Source organism: Notothenia rossii (genome assembly GCF_949606895.1).
Source record: "Notothenia rossii genome assembly, chromosome: 7".
NCBI lineage: Eukaryota > Metazoa > Chordata > Actinopteri > Perciformes > Nototheniidae > Notothenia > Notothenia rossii.
This window is the reverse complement of record NC_136905.1, coordinates 6,409,236-6,426,337: the sequence shown is the minus strand read 5'-3', so window position 1 is coordinate 6,426,337 and position 17,102 is coordinate 6,409,236. Positions and strand designations below refer to the sequence as shown.

The following is a 17,102-nucleotide window of genomic DNA, read 5'->3' as shown; positions in this document are numbered from 1 at the left end:
AACATAAAAATCCATTATTACCATCTAGTCAAATTAGTTTCCTTAAAGTTCACCTATCATCCTATTTTTAGGCAATAGCATAGGTCTCAGATATATAAAAAACATGTCTACGAAGTGTTTTGCTCAAAATACCAAACAGATCACCCATTCTAGCCATGCCTCCTATCCCTCTGTTTCACTTCCTGTTTCAAAAGTGCTGATTTGGGTGTAAAGCTTTAAAATAAAAAAGGAGGGGGCTGAGCTCATGCGGGACCGGGCAGCTACTGTCTAAACTAGTGTTTCTCAAACTTTTTCATACTAAGGACCAATTAACCAATAAGAAAACACTCGCGGACCACCTAACTCCACAAATATCAAAAAACACATTGTTTTTCTAGAACAGATTACAAATCGCCTGAAAATTGTACAAATAAGTGGCAACATGTTTCATGAAGGTGTTGCACTGGGCTATATCATGCAATTGAAAGTAAAACTTAACCTCGCTCCATTGCGGAGATATTCCCGCGAGAGTGCGGAAAACTGAAATTTATTTATTTATTTAAAATGTGAAATGTTACCAATATACTCACGGACCACTAGGGGGCGCTCACGGACCACCAGTGGTCCGCGGACCGTACTTTGAGAAGCACTGGTCTAAACTAAATACTGCCGTGATGAAACTCCATATCATGGATTATCAAGGATTCTCTCTGAAACAGTATGGAGCTCAAAGGCTTTCTCTCTTGCCGGTTATACCACAAGGTGAGTTCCTTTTTACTTCCTGCTTCTTCACACACATGCTCTCCAGTACAGGTTAGCTCTGAGTGTTAGCGATGCTAATGTAAACACCGACCATATTACGTCCAAAACAGTCGGCCATTGTTTCTGATAGCAACTTTTCTGATAGGGCCGTGGGTCCACATTTCAGATATTACGTCATATCAGACGCAAATCTGGATCAGCTCCGTTGTTCCCCCGTTTTTAGAGATTTGGGTACGGAGGAAAAGAGAGATGGTTTTATTTTCTGACGCTGCGTGAGTTCCCTGACACACCGGGGACACATGTTTATGTAGAGAAGACATCAAAAAGTGCATTTTGCATGATAGGTCCCCTTTAAATAATAGCTCTGATATGTTGATGGTCAGTTTGACAAAACAAGTAATTTGATCATGGGCTTTCACAAATGGATAACCAAATAAATCGCTAAATGATTGGCAGATTAACCGATAACGACGGTAGATGTTGGTTTTACATTTGCAAAAAAGTCTTGCACAGTTCTAGTATAGAACAATCTGATTCTATACAGATTTGTTCACACTATTTAACCCAGAAGATAGTAAATACCTTAAGATACACAATGTTGAAACTTCTAATATACTTGGAAGTGACTGCAGTAATAGACTATAAGCAGGGTTGTTGTAAAATCACTCGATAATATAATACATGTATCAACTCCAGGTTGTGACTAAGTGAAACCTGCTGAGTCACTGGCCACACACACACACACACACACACACACACACACACACACACACACACACACACACACACACACACACACACACACACACACACACACACACACACACACACACACACACACACACACACACACACACACACACACACACACACACACACACACACACACACACACACACACACACACACACACACACACACACACACTCTTATCAGTCTGCATGCAACATCATCTATATGCAAAAGCAGCTTTGCATGCACACGGTGATGAGGGCAGTGCAGGTGAACACACTGCGGCTGCTTCCTGTTACCTTTGACCGAGGCCAGCGTCTCCAGAGAGGGAACCGTCTCATGGTAGATGAAGTCATTGTCCTTTTTGGCTGAATTAAACCTGCAGGTGAAAGAAAGCATGTTAACATATACTTCTACAGTTTTTATCAAATGTAAGACAAGTTGCAGGGTTTATGCAGGAACCCTGAAGTCAAATGAAAAACCTTTTAAGACCTTTTCTAAGACCCTTTCCATACATCTTAAGACCTCATCTCCACTTGGAGTGCTAACCGGTTACATTGGCGACACACTTCACCTCACATTGACTATATACAGTATTGATTGTCCTTCCTCCTTATCTTCCAACCATTTGGACGCAGACTTGCATTTCCCCATAACGATGTTGCTTAGCAACCGGCGTAAACGGACCTTCGCACGCTATCAAGCAGTGAGCGTGCAATGTCCTGTTCAGATGACGTCAAATCCAACGGGATGCCATAAATAAACTACACAGAATCACACTACACACCTACGCAATGATTACATTCAGGCAGACTGTAGAATACAACCTCTTTGGACCATTTATATACTTATTGAAAACAAGCTACAAAATGCAATAGAGAGGTGAAGTCCCTCCCCTTCCGGGGGGGCTCCATGGGACCTTATTTCAGAAAAATTATGTATTGAAATCAATGGAGAGAGAAAGATTATCTTTGTATCCCGTTTGAATTGTGCCACGAATTACACATATGATGTTTGTCAATTTAAAAGATAATTTTGCAAGTCAAAAAAAAAATGTGTCGTAAAACTGTGAAGTAACACTTTACTTTGTGTGAAACCGCTCAATGAACTACATCTCCCGTCTCGCACCACACACCAAGACGGCCGTCACGTTGGCACATTTCACTTCTTTCTTTCAGAATGAGGCGGAAAGTATTAAAAGAGGTGAAAATCACTCCAAGTCTGGGCATGTTGAGAGCTGTACATACACACAAGGGGAGGTAGTCGGTTCCTAAGAGCCAGCATGCGGGACCGGGATTCTGGGATTTCAACAGTTTTACCACAAACTGTGACTTTTTTGACATGGAAATGATTTGTTAAGATTGACAAACATCTTATGTGTAATTTGTGGCACAATTCAAACGGGATCCAAAGATAATCTTTCTCTCTCCATTGACTTCAATACATCATTTTTCAAAAATAAGGTCCCATGGGTCGGAAGTAGAAGGGCGGGACTTCGCCTCTCTATACCTTGGGAAATGCCGTTTAATACTTTTTGATAGCCCTAATTTTCGCTAAATTGATTTATCAACTTTTAAAACTTTTTAAGACCCCGCGGACACCCTAATTTAAACTATGTTATAATAACAAAATTGTGACATAATAGATTAATTTACTCACTTTCCCCCAATAACGTCCATGGTGAATCTCAAGGCATCCTGCACACTGTCAGGCTGACCCTGTTGTACAAAAGACAAGACGGAAACAAGTTGTGTGTCCAACGGTTTAATAACTAGAGACATGTAACAATGACCCTGACAACATATGAAATGATGTTTGCTAATAAGTAAATTATATTACCACCTTGGCCAGCTTGATGGCTTCAGATAGTTTGTCAATGGAGCTCTGCAGGTACGCCAACTGTTGGAAACACGACATTTCATTGAAAAACAGGAAATGCAGGGAAGTGGAAACCGAAGATAGAGAAGGATGGAAGAGAAAAAGGAAACGCAGCATGCTATGATAGCAACAGACAAGCTTTTAGATTTTTATGACCCAAAATAACAGCTTATTATAATAATGAGTTTCTGCAACTTTTCCAAGAAGTAAAGCAATACTTTCAGAGTGACACAGACTAAGGACGAGAGCTGCATGAAGACATAACAGTGTGGACGTAGTTTCAAAAACAGTCTGTGAAAATGTTTTACTTTATAACTGCTGGAAAAATGCCAAGCTTTATTTCACTTTTTTTCTCAACTAAATAGCTCGCAACATTTGGATAATTGAAAGGAACTAAAGTCTTCCTGGTGTCATAAACATAGAAATTCAGAACAGACATGCAGTGTACGTGCCGATGAGATTTGCATGTAACCTCCACAAACTCCTATAACTTATGTCTGAAGTGAAGCAGCAAGCAGTCAAAATAAATAAATAGACCTAATCCTAATTGTGAAATGTGGTCCTACCCGCTCTCCGTACTTCTGCTGCTCCTCAGCCTGTTTTCCCATATGGAGCTGTTAAGAGAGGAAATAAAAACTGTGATTAAAATAATCAAACATAGACAGGTTCATACATGTATTGAACAGACAGACAGACACAGACACAGACACACACACACACACACACACACAGACACACACGAGAGCTACTCGATTATGGCAAAAATTATAATCTCGATTATTTGGGTCAATAATTGATATCACGATTATTAAAAACAATTATCCATTTACTTTGAACAGTATGTTTTTAACAGTTGATTACCCTGAACTTTAAAGTATAATTCAACTGAAAAACCAAATAAAACCAAAGAAAAAAAAGAAAAAAAAGAAAAGAAATAATAATAATCGTTTTATTTCGATTACGTTGTTTTCGTAATCGTTGCAAGCCATAATCGTAATTGCGAATAAAATACGATTAATTGAGCAGCCCACACACACACACACACACACACACACACACACACACACACACACACACACACACACACACACACACACACACACACACACACACACACACACACACACACACACACACACACACACACACACACACACACACACACACACACACACACACACACACACACACACACACACACACACACACACACACACACACACACACACACACACACACACACACACACACACAATACACTCACATGTGCAATAGAAGCAAAGTAGTAGATCTTCATCTGAACCAGTTTCTTCCAGTCCTTCTGGATCTTTCCCAGCATCGACGCCGTCTCCGAGTTCTCCAGAGCTCTGCAGGCCTCCTTATAGTAATCCACCACCTGCAGAACCACAGACAGTTAGTAACCTCTCACATGTTAATTAATCATTCATATTATATAATGAAGTATTATTCATATTTAATGATAAGAAGTGGACCTGAGCGCTGATGCGGGCGACCAGGAAACTCTTCCTGTTGTCCAGCATGGACTTCTCCAGCAGACACTCCTGAGCCTGGCCCTGGGAGCAGAGACCAAGTCATGAGACATGTTTCTACGTGTTTGTGTGTATTTGTATTTGTGTGTGTGTCACCCACCAGCATGAGGTTGATGTTGAGGTTGAGGATCTGGTGGCTCATGTCCACGCTGAAGTTGTGGCTGAAGTGGTCTCTCAGGTAGGAGAAGGCCCCCGCAGAGCACTGGAAGTGTGTACAGGACACCTTCATCCCCTGGAGAGAGAAGAGAGTCAGCGGGACTCTGTGTGTGTGTGTGTGTGTGTGTGTGTGTGTGTGTGTGTGTGTGTGTGTGTGTGTGTGTGTGTCTTACCTCCTCAGATACCCTGTTATCCATGGCTCCCAACATGGAGTGGAGAGCCCCTACAGACATACAGCAGATACGTTAAGTGAGGTTTAGCAGATTTTACAGTACAGGCCCTTCAAATGTCGGGATTTATTGTTTTTCTTTTTCTGACACATCACATACTGTTCGCTGAACAAAAAAACACAATTGTACATGTCAGACTTTGACTCTTGGGAACTTTGATGGGCATCTAACTCTTCATCTGAGATTTTATTAAACCAACATTAAATAGAACAATCTAGAGCTTAACACAAACTAATGATTTGGAAATGTTCATGACAATTTTGAATGTATGATTTTTTCTTAAAACTAGTTTAAACGTAAAGTGGTAGAAGGTCTTTTTACAAGTAATCTGAAAAAGTGAATTAGTTCAAATTATGAAGGTAAGACACTTTTTTAAGTAAGGGATAATGTGCAGCGAGGCGGCCATTATGGGGAAAAGAACACCCTTCATCCTGATCAGCCTGTCGGGTGTTCTTTTCCCCATAATGACCAAGTCGCTGCACATTATCCCGCTTATTACATGGCCACATCCTCAACAAAGTGACGATATGACTCCCAATATTAATTTAAATGTTTTTATTGATTTAAAAAATCGTTGTATGTATTGATTTAAATTGAAATGCATCCGCTAAGAAAAATAGTCCGTTGTTACCGTTTGAAATATGCAGCAACTGCAGGAAGGCAGAGCTTTTTGATTACAGATTTCAAAACATTGTTGGTTGCTTTAAAAGTAGCACAGTTCATTATGTCAACCCTTGGAAAGTATCTAGATATCCCTGCCCTAATGCCAAAGGAACTGCACACTGAATACGTTTTTTGCCGTTTGATGTCTATGTCTGGACCGCTGCGTAAAAAGGAGGGTTTCTGCCCCGTTACTTATTCTGCTGTTTTCTTGTCGCTCTTGTCTTGTCAGTTCAGCCAAACTGTATACAGTTAAATCGACCGAACTTCTTTGTGCAGATGTGAGCGTCCTTAACAACGGTCATTAAGTCCTTGACAGCGGTCTGTCTGTTCTGGATTAACAACGTGTCACGTGTTCTGAATTGACCAATCAGAATCGAGTATTCAACTAAGCCATGTAATAAAAGGCAATAATATGAATTACTCCACATCAGTGTCTCTCAAACTTTTTCATACCAAGGACCACTTAACCAATACAAATAAAAAAACACCTAGCTCCACAAATATCCAAAAACACAGTTTTTCTTGAACAGATTACAAATCGCCTGAAAAGGGTACAAACAAGTAGCAACATGTGTGACGAAGGTGTTGCATTGGGCTATATCATGCAGTAGAAAGTGAAACTTAAGCTCGCTCCATTGCGGAGATATTCCCGCGAGAGTGCGGAAAACTTAAATGTATTTATTTATTTTAAATGTGAAATGTTGTCAATATACTCACGGACCACTAGGGGGCGCTCACGGACCACCAGTGGTCCGCGAACCACACTTTGAGAAGCACTGCTCTACATTAATTAACTCACCAAGGTTATACAGGATGCACGCCTGCTCATAGCTGATGTCATCGTGGGTGACTGTTTTTCCAGAGAAGATCTCAGTCCTGACAAACAAAGTAAAAAAAGTGATTATTACAGAGCACACCATTTGAAAAGAATGGAGATTGTATACACGTGGATATTTAATATGATTTAGAAAAATCCCAAGGCTTATTAAGTATAAGTGTTTTACAGAGCAAACTGCAGTGAATCATTGTGACACTAAAAAAAGCTTCAGACTCATTACCGTTCATGCCAACAATGGCTCAGAATGCAGCAGGATCAGTATGTGGAAATACTCGTTACGTCTCCCCTGTGTGTGTGTGTGTGTGTGTGTGTGTGTGTGTGTGTGTGTGTGTGTGTGTGTGTGTGTGTGTGTGTGTGTGTGTGTGTGTGTGTGTGTGTGTGTGTGTGTGTGTGTGTGTGTGTGTGTGTGTGTGTGTGTGTGTGTGTGTGTGTGTGTGTGTGTGTGTGTGTGTGTGTGTGTGTGTGTGTGTGTGTGTGTGTGTGTGTGTGTGTGTGTGTGTGTGTGTGTCTACCATGAGATGGGTACTGCCGCCTCCTGGCCCGTTCCCATGGGCACTCGGCTCTGGAGGTAGTGCAGCTGGCCGAAGTACTTCCTCAGTGTGCTGCACCCCTCGAAATCCCTCGTCACATTTACAGCACTCTGCGAAACAGAACCAAATACTGCGATTCATTTGTGTTCAATCCTCTTCTTACCCACTGCAGAGACAGAATGACTACACCTGCAAGCACACTGCGGCCTTAGTACATCATAACATATTTCATTTAAAGGTCACCTATTATGCAAACTCCACTTGTTCATGTCTTTTCTACATCAACATTAGTAAAGAGACTCTGAAAGTTTCAGGAACAAAGATTCTCTCTCTTTTTGTCCTGATCCATTTATATAAAAAAAAAATGAGCTGATCAGATTTTGAACACTTTATGATGTCTTATACCTCATTCACACCAACGGTGTTTCAGGGCCGGTTCGGAGCTAGAGCTTGAAAAGCACCGGGTTTTCCTGTTCACACCGCAGCGGAGCAGCCTCTTAGCTCCGGAATCCGGTTCGTTTCGAGCACCACACATTTTTCCGGCTAGAGCAAAAGCACCACATACGTCACGCTTACGTCGAGGCGGGGGCAGGAGCGGGGGGAATCGGAATCGTCGTTGAAGTTGATGATTACGATTGTAAAGCAGTTTTGAATGTAGCATCTAACGACTGTAAAGTTTGTAGTAAAGTCGTCCCATTTCTTCCATTTCATTTCGACAGGGCAAAACGACTAGCGCTTCAACTAGGGCTGTCCCGAATATCATTTTTCGGGCTCCGGATATTCGGTAGTAATCAGCGGCGAATATTCGATGCGGAGAGATTTGTATTTTTTTTTTTTAAACATTTTTCCAAAAAGAAAATATTTTTCAAACACGCTCCGAATCCGAGACACCTGACAACACGTTGTTAAGCAGAAGCACAGAAAGAGCATACTATTACGATTTATATGTATTTATTGTCTCAGTACTCGCAAACATTCAAACTAAATGTGTCCTCTGCATTTAACCCAGCCGCAGTGCAGCGCCCGGGGACCAAATCTGGTTCCAAATTCGGATCCTATTATCCTATTCGGATAAAATTTAAAAACTAATATAAAAAACAATTCGGTTGCTTGCTTGCAACTATTTTCCAAGCAAAGTAAGTGCACGTTTTTATCATGTGTAACGTTACTGTTTAAACGGCGGATAAAGCAGCTTCATCATGGCAACTTGACAACAGCTAAGCTAAGATAGGCTACTACTTACAGCATCCAGGTGACTTTTCAGAGTTGTTGTGCCACCGTGGTAGGCCAGTTTCTTATTGCATATGTGGCCCATATTCTTCTTACCGTCGTCCAATTTAAAATAGTCCCATACAGCTGAAGTCTTCGGCATTTTGTGGGTGAAGCGAGGTGAAGCGTGCCGTTTGCGTCCGTGACAGTGACTGTGAGTGAACGCGATGTCAGGAGCACAGGCTGAGATTGTATATATTTCCGCATTTTAACAGTGCAATTCAAAAGTATAAATATAGTATAAGAATATGGCAATCCGCCTTTATTAATAGCATACATTTAGAAAAAAAAAAAAAAGAATATCCGAATAGTGAAATTGAAACCCGAATAGTTGGCCAACGAACGAATATTCGAATAGTCGGGTACAGCCCTAGCTTCAACACAATCGGCCATCGTTGTCGTTGTCGGTGTGAGCTGTGAGGGGTTTCCGCGCGGTTTGGCTTTATGAAGCAGGCACGCAAACGGTTACGTCATGACACAAACGATGACGCAATGACGCAGCACCAGTCGGACTCTTGGCGGTGTGAAAAGAGCCGGAGCTAAACCGAAGAACCGTTTCTGAACCTGAAAAGCTCTGGCACGGAGCTTGAACCGCAGTTGCGTTGGTGTGAATTAGGTCTTAATGATTTTTTGGCTGTGTAACCATTAGCCAATCAGTAACCAAGGTAACTCCCCCCCACCTTATCACCTGAATCTCCTCCTAGAGCACCATTGAGTTCTTTTTAACCAAATCTCTCTCAGAGGGGCGTGGGGAGGGGCTCCTTATTTTCATGTAAAGTAACAGACAGTGAATCAGCACTTTGGAAACAGGGCTGAAACAGAGGGGATTATGGGTAATACTGCAATGATCCGTTTGGTAATGAAAAACAGTATTATAGGGGACCTTTAAAGCAACATTTAAGCATTTCATGTTAATAATTGTTTCTATAGAGCTTATTTTTAAGTGTCATTGTGATTTCCATCCTGACTGGGATCACGAGGATGGATGCAAAGCACTGCACACAAACACCATTACCGAGTGGAAAACACAGCAGATATTTCACTTAGTGGTTGGATCGAGAATTTCACTCCACTTATCTGCCATTACAAATTCCCTAAGGAAATAAAACTCTCACTCAGGATCACATTTTCATCAGCACCACACCACCAGTTTATTACAGAGCGGGTGTGTTGTTAAGCACTACATTTAACTTTCTTACACACGGGGGGGATCAGGTGGGATGCAAGGCTTTGAAATACAAACTGTGCAGGTATGGCAGAGAAGATTATTCCTCCCCCAGGTGTTTGTGCACAGGGCCCAACCAAACCCTCCTGAAATCTCTAACCTGTTTACTTCTACATCATCTCAGTCTATTAAACATGCATTTAAAAATCAATAACTAGACACAGCAAGAGAAACCAGACACTGCCAATTAAAAATGTTAAGACTTTCTGACATGTTCCTATATGTCTTGGTCATGTCGATATTGACATCGCAGCATCACAAAGCCCCTTATTGTCATGGGTCTGATCATTCTTACGCTTGAGACTGTTTTATGTTTGTGTTCCTGCCAACTGTCTCAATCCATTTTGTTTTTGGAGATGCTATTAGCTACTAAATCAGATACTTATAGCTGTTAGGGAATAATTTGCTTAAGTATTCAACCTTCGACACAGTTCATAATGTTCTCCTCTCACTGTCTCCTTTCCCACGGCATAGGTCTACGGCCTTGGGCGTTGTTGCTATCTCTCTTAAGGAGGAGCAGCTTGGGCACATTGTTGTTTCTAGTCTATGACCGAGCACAAGCCGCCCTGAGGTAGTTTACAGTTCAGGGACGAAGGTTCCCTGGCGCACATTCTTTCCTATGGACGAGAGCTCTAGTTAGATTCAGGGTCCATATTTGTTTAGTCTCACTGATAAAGAATGTTGATTATTACACTCCGAACTAGTTAAAACCTTGAGCTACGGAAAGAGTTCTTCAGAATTGGTTTGGCAACCGCTGTGTCAACTCGTGACACACAACCTGTCTCGTCAATTCTCCGACCGTAACTCCAAATAAACCGTCAGTGTTTGCCATCAAAGCTCCAGCTCTCCTCGTGCCTCTCTGAGTCCTGTTTCCAATTGCTTCAGAAGTTTCCCCCACAATAGCGTTTATAATTATGATATTTGATATTCAACTCAACGCGTGTCATCGCATCAAGCTGAGAAAAGTTTAAGACATTATAATTTCCCTGGGGTCATGTGTTAATCACTGCTGAAACAAATAAAAAACATGACTACTGCAGACTAATTTCTCCAGGATGAATGCAGATTCTAACATTTGCCACTGAAGACAAAATCCAGATGTCAGCGTAAGTGAGTTTCTCATCTAGTTTGAAAGGGGCAATAGGAAAAGGTGTCGATGTTTTAAAACAGTACCCACCTGCCGCAGTGTCTCCAGTTTCTTCATCTGTTCATTGTAGTTGTCTGGATTCTCTCCATAATTCTTCGAGATGAACTGGAAGAAAAGAGGCAGACGTTCTTTAAAGTGGCACATTTCAAAAAGCAAAACAAGTTCCTTTCAAGCTTACCCTGTTTTGGTTATAACAATATAATGACTTTTGTTTAAAAAATATGTTTGTTCCAATGTCTTCAAACTGTAGCTAACTCATAAATATGCTAATGTTTGGCCCTGAGCAACAGCAGAGGGTTTTCAATCTCGTGTAGGCTCTGGAGTTGTCCCATCATGCTTTGCAAATGATCAGTGATTGTGCGGTGATGTTAAATGTTTATTGTTTGTTTTTCATGTATAGAGAGGCGAAGTCCCGCCCTTCTACTTCCGACCCATGGGACCTTATTTCGGAAAAATTATTTATTGAAGTCAATGGAGAGAGAAAGATTATCTTTCGATCCCGTTTGAATTGTGCCACGAATTACACATATGATGTTTGTCAATCTTAAAATATAATTTCCATGTCAAAAAAGTCACAGTTTGTCGTAAAACGGTTGAAATATAAGACTATGAAAAATACGCAACTAGAAAGACTACAAATCCCAGAGTCCCGGTCCTCCATGCTGGCTCTTACGGAACCCACTAATCCCCCTTTTGTGTACAGCTCTCAACATGCCCAGACTTGGAGTGATTTTCACATCTTTTAATACTTTTCGCCTCATTCTGAAAGAAAGAAGTGAAATGTGCCAACGTGACGACCATCTTGGTGTGTGGTGCGAGACGGGAGATGTAGTTCATTGAGCGGTTTCACACAACAAAAAAGTGTTACTTCACAGTTTTAAATTGACAAACATCATATGTGTAATTCGTGGCACAATTCAAACGGGATCAAAAGATAATCTTTCTCTCTCCATTGACTTCAATACATACTTTTTCCGAAATAAGGTCCCATGGAGCTCCCCCGGAAAGGGAGGGATAAAGTAATATCGTATCGGAAACCCTTTCCCTGTCTCCATGAGCCACATTAATAAACAAGCAGGATATGTCAGGTCAGGAGGTGGACAATACGAGACATAATTGTAGTTTTAGTCGTGCTTCCGTTTCTGTTTATAAGGAAATCGTGGAAGCAAGAGAGTCACAGGCATACGGGAAAAATTAACAATGATACAGCAACAAGACAGACAGGCATTGTCCTCCTGACTTCCACCAGACAAATGTGTACCATTCTGCATCTGGTCGGGGTTAACAGAACAAATTGTAGGTAATATATATATATATAGTTTAATTAAGAATATGACCAGTCTGCCTATAAGGAAAGCAGCATTAACCTGTGATATATTATAGTTTAGCTTGACTTCCAACATTTAAAATGAAATAGAAAACTAAATACTAATTTCAGTATTTCATATTTAGGTTAAAGTTACTTAAATACATTTATGAATGAAACCCTAATAAATATTTGTTTTATGTATAAGACGAGCAGCATTGTTTCATGAATGTGTGCAGTCTATTGCAAAATATCCAGAGTTAACACAAGGGGGCAAAGATCTGTTATTTTATCTGCACCAGGAACGTTCTGGAATATGGGTCACTAGATAAAGAAGAAGGTAACATTTTAATGATCGGCCTTTTCTTTCATGTAGATATCACACATGTGGCCGTGAACAACCGTAGAAATCAGCAAGCCTCAAAAGCATGTGTAAAAGGCATAATGTGTGCATTTTTGGGGCTGAATATTTAGTCAAACTATTTTTTTTATCTGAAATGAAAATATCCCCTGACCAAACATCAGGTTGTAATGTCATTACAGTATGAAAGCAAAGATTGTATAATATGCCAACATCTGTAACAAGAGGCATTATATCAATAGACTTTGGATTTAAGCAAACACAAAACAACATGTTTTACCAAGAATCCCTTTGAGGCATTTCTTGTGATTTGGGGCTATAATACATTTTGATTTGATTTGATTTGAAACATATTGGATATCTCATCATATTCATAGTTTGCACTTCACCTGGTTGTTTCCCTTTTTACCTGTTCGACTGTACAACATAAAACCTGTTAATCATCCTGTTAACTCCTCATTTAGGTCAGAAGGATATTGTCAGATGTAAATTGGTGACATATTTTTTTATTATTTTTATTAGACTGCCTTTTTGTTCCATGAGTGTTCCTGTTTTGGCAGGGATCCTACATTTCTGACGAACCTGCTTTGGTTAGGTGCATGTGACAGTGAGATCACTCTTTATTATTTTCCATGAAAGCAGACTGTGTGAGTGGGCCAGTTTCCTTACTTTAGCTGTTTGTTTCCCTACCTTTCACGACTTAAATGTGTTTAATTACAAGTATTGAGCCACTTAAGTTGAGGGAGCTTTAGCTATCATATGTATATGTTTTGCTACTATAATATACATATGATAAGTCCATATTTATGTTGCTGTGTAGTATTGGCCTTTTATAGAACCGTTTAAATTATCTAGAAATGTAGTATTCTTTGTGGTTCATGTCTTTTCTACTTTAGATATGTATTATATAGGCTACGTGCTGTTTATTGTTTTTATTTGATTATGTTTATACTTTCTTCCAACTTTTAATTATTGTAATGCCTACACATATTGCTGCAGTAACAAAATACTTTCCCAATATGTGCTGAATGAAGTATATATCTGTCTAGATTTGCTCCTGTGGGTATTGTCCACAGTATTTAGTGCATGTAAGTGGCTTTGGATAAAAGCGTCTAATAAGTAACATGTAATCTGTAATCTTTAAAGCGGTTTGGAGCACCTGGAGAAACGCTATATAAATATAATGTGTTGTTATTATTATTATTATTAGCTAGCATTAAGCTAATGTTAGCAAACAAAAGGCGGTGGTCAGGGAGATTTGCCAGATTCTGACTTATGCTAGCTGTGCAGCTAACCGCCATCAGAATGTTTACCTACACGCGACAGCCAACTGTTTTAACGGCTAATGTTAGCTTCTTTATTGGGTTATCCAGGCGCCCTTAATCGTTGTTTGACTGTCTTTCGCCCTCAGCCCTGTTGCTCCACACACAGCCAGCTCACCTGCCTGACGGACGGGCTGAACTGGAAGTCCCCAGCCTCCTTCAGATCCAGCCAGATCATCGGCATCCGGGGAACCGCCTCCATCGCGGCCCAGTCTACACGGGACGATCGGCCGTTAAAATGTCAAATCCACGTCGGTAGTTCCGTGGACGTTAACGTTTTTCCCAAAGAAAACAAGCTTTCCCCCAAACAACTGTGTCATGTATCAATTTACACTTCAGCCGGAAGTTGGAAGTGCACGTGACGTAAGCTCAGTTTAAGTGCCGCACTGGTCTATGGGAAATGTAGTCGTTACTGCGAATTACTCTTTTTAAAGATGTGTCCATCCAACATTATGTCAAGCGAACACAGGTACACACAGAAAGAGTAAATACATAATATATATATATATATATATATATATATATATATATATATATATATATATATATATATATATATATACAAAAAAATAAAGTGATAATAGTGATTCAAAACGAAAGGTACCATTTCAAGTAAACATATTTATCAAATACACAATTGGTTTTGATTTCCTTCTTATTTTTACATTTGTAATGCTCTAGTTTGATAGTATGAAAAGAGAAAAATATACTAGCATGATGAGAAAAATGCCTCATTTACCCCGAATGGTTTCAAGTCTTAAAATCTGGTTGAGACGTATACTTTGCGTATAATTACTGTCAAAATGTTTAGATCACACAAAAAACACTTCTTTTAAGAATCAATGTTCAAGGTTTTTAATTTAAAAAAAGGCTTCCTTCTAATGTTTACACTGCACATGTGTGCATATATTCAATATTTAATTCATAGATACCAAATAAGTGGGATAAAGCCATGTCCTATCAATATTTTTTAGGAAACAAAACAGTAGCTCTAAGAATAAATATGACAGAAATATTTTGGCAGTTTGATCTTTATTAAGAAGATGCCAAAACCGTAATAGCTACTTAGTTTTTTCTAAAAGTATGGATACACTTTTTACAAAAACCTAAATAGTAACAGATGAGTCTTATTGGTAGCCTGTATGGTTTAAGTTTATCCAATCTTAACTTTAATAGATATCACAGCAAAATGAGGAATACAACTTGGTTATGGAATAATGAATCTACAGCACCACAGTGAAAGTCTGGTAATAGTTGTTACTGAATGTGACCAAAGCTGTTCTGCTCTTAACATGAACAGAGAACTGTGTGCTGTTTAGGGTGTAAGGCCTGCCTCAATTAAACTCTCGTATCAGTTTCGCAAAATCTCCATTAAACCTGTATGTTACCCTGGATATAAGACAAGAAAGAAAATACTTTTTTCGTGTTTTTTTATTAATCATACAACATGTATTTAAATATCTTGAAAAAAACTCAAACAAAAAAATAAGAAGTCCACTTCCATATCGTTTGAAGGACAGTAGATTGCTGTGCAGTGTTGATATGTGCAGTTTGAACCCACTGTCCCTTTAACCCGTGAGTTCACAGAACTCTGCTCTTCCTTTATTTTGTCCGTGACGACAAGTCCAGCGTGTGTCCAAATTTACATTCAGTCATTCAGGCAACATTGATGAATTCCTTGTATGAGACTGCTACACACACTTTTTTCTCTTTTCTCTTTTTTCAGCTCAGTCTTTCCACTTCAGATTAGCAATCTCCTGCTCAAGCTTCTTTTGAAGCTCTTTGACTCGATTCTTTTCAATTTGACGCAGCGATCTGATCTTGTGGTTGACGTAATCCCTTTTTTTCTCAATGACACGGGTCAGCTCAGTGAAGATCTTCTCACTGTCCTCCACCGTTTCAGCAGCAGATTCACTGATAGCCTCCATCTCCAGATAATACAGCTTCATCACATTTGTATCTCTGTCCTGGATCCTCTGCTGGATTTTTTGTCGAATCGCTGCCAGCTTTCTCTCCCTCTCTGCATTTTCTGCTGTGTAGACACACTGCTGACGGAGGGCGATGTCCTCCTGGAGATCCTCGGAGGAGTCCACCAGCTCGTATTTTTCAAAAGCAGGAGATTCATGGTGAGGCTGAAGGTGCTGCTCACAGTAAGAGACCAGCAGGTGAGACAGGATTTGAGGTCTTTCTGCTTTCACCCACTGCAGACATCACAGGCCACATCTTCAGGTCCAGCATAGCAGTGATCAGATTCCTCTTCCTCCCTATTGGTTTCCATACCTTCCTCTTCATCTCTGTCATTGGAGGATTGGTTCATCATTGCCTCCTGTTCATGCCAGTCAGCTTCACAGCAGAGGCAGAGGAAATCTCCATCTCTCTCAGTCATTAGCTCGTGGCACAGAGGGCAGCAGTGGTTATCGTACCATTCATAGAAGTCCATCTTATCTGCTGAAAGACAGACAGATCAACTTCAAATCTATGTGTGGTGGGCCTTATATATATATCCCCTTACTCCACAAACAACATGGGCATGGCCTAAACCTGAATGAGTTTTACTGTCCTAAAGGTAGAATCGAACATTTGTGAAATCAATGAATAATCGTTGACCATCTTTTCACATTCAGTTGCTCTGTAAACAAATGTTTCCCATGCCAGCAAAGCTAATTTGAATTTGAATTGAATAGTTCAAGAATGTGGACCCCTGCAAAGCAACCAATCTAATGTCTGTCTGTCCATCATCTCTCTTTAATGTACTGTGCTAATGAGAAATCTAACTGGAGAAATAAACTGTATTTGTAAAAAGATATAGAGAACCGCAGTGACGCGTCCTAAAACCCGGAAGTAAACTCCTTCCGGAGCCTTCGTCAAAAAACGCAATGCAATTAGTCCATAGGATTTTGGAAATTAGCAGGAAATAAGGTCTGTTGACACACATTAAAGAGACGTATCATGTTTTGTTCAGCCGGATAATCTCCACATGTCTACCCTACTTTTATAATTTTCGAATCATAAATCTAGTCGCCAGAAGCAAAATGCTAACGTTATGCTATAAACGAACTACAGCAGGGTCGCTGCTTCAACGTCACGCTAAATATTATAGCCATATTCAACATACAGATTCAAAATTGTATACCAGTTGAAGCGTTTGTTTTAA

At 40.1% G+C, this 17,102-nt stretch overlaps 1 protein-coding gene across 2 annotated transcripts in view; it reads right to left on the bottom strand.

Annotated features, from left to right (window-relative positions):
- The window catches only part of ptpn23a (protein tyrosine phosphatase, non-receptor type 23, a), a 32,040-nt gene extending 17,710 nt beyond the window's left edge, over positions 1 to 14,330 (bottom strand). The window contains exons 1-12 of one of the 2 annotated variants that reach the window (XM_079692084.1): positions 14,067 to 14,330; positions 10,990 to 11,064; positions 7,301 to 7,428; positions 6,750 to 6,826; positions 5,231 to 5,280; positions 5,002 to 5,133; positions 4,845 to 4,925; positions 4,616 to 4,747; positions 3,918 to 3,965; positions 3,313 to 3,372; positions 3,133 to 3,191; positions 1,773 to 1,852 (exon numbers count right to left, since the gene is read on the bottom strand). In XM_079692084.1, coding sequence (XP_079548210.1) covers positions 1,773 to 1,852; positions 3,133 to 3,191; positions 3,313 to 3,372; positions 3,918 to 3,965; positions 4,616 to 4,747; positions 4,845 to 4,925; positions 5,002 to 5,133; positions 5,231 to 5,280; positions 6,750 to 6,826; positions 7,301 to 7,428; positions 10,990 to 11,064; positions 14,067 to 14,150 — 1,006 coding nt within the window. In that variant the 5' untranslated portion in view covers positions 14,151 to 14,330. The remainder of the gene's footprint in view (positions 1 to 1,772; positions 1,853 to 3,132; positions 3,192 to 3,312; positions 3,373 to 3,917; positions 3,966 to 4,615; positions 4,748 to 4,844; positions 4,926 to 5,001; positions 5,134 to 5,230; positions 5,281 to 6,749; positions 6,827 to 7,300; positions 7,429 to 10,989; positions 11,065 to 14,066) is intronic. The other variant, XM_079692085.1, reaches the window with a different exon arrangement.
- Positions 14,331 to 17,102: the final 2,772 nt, after the last annotated feature.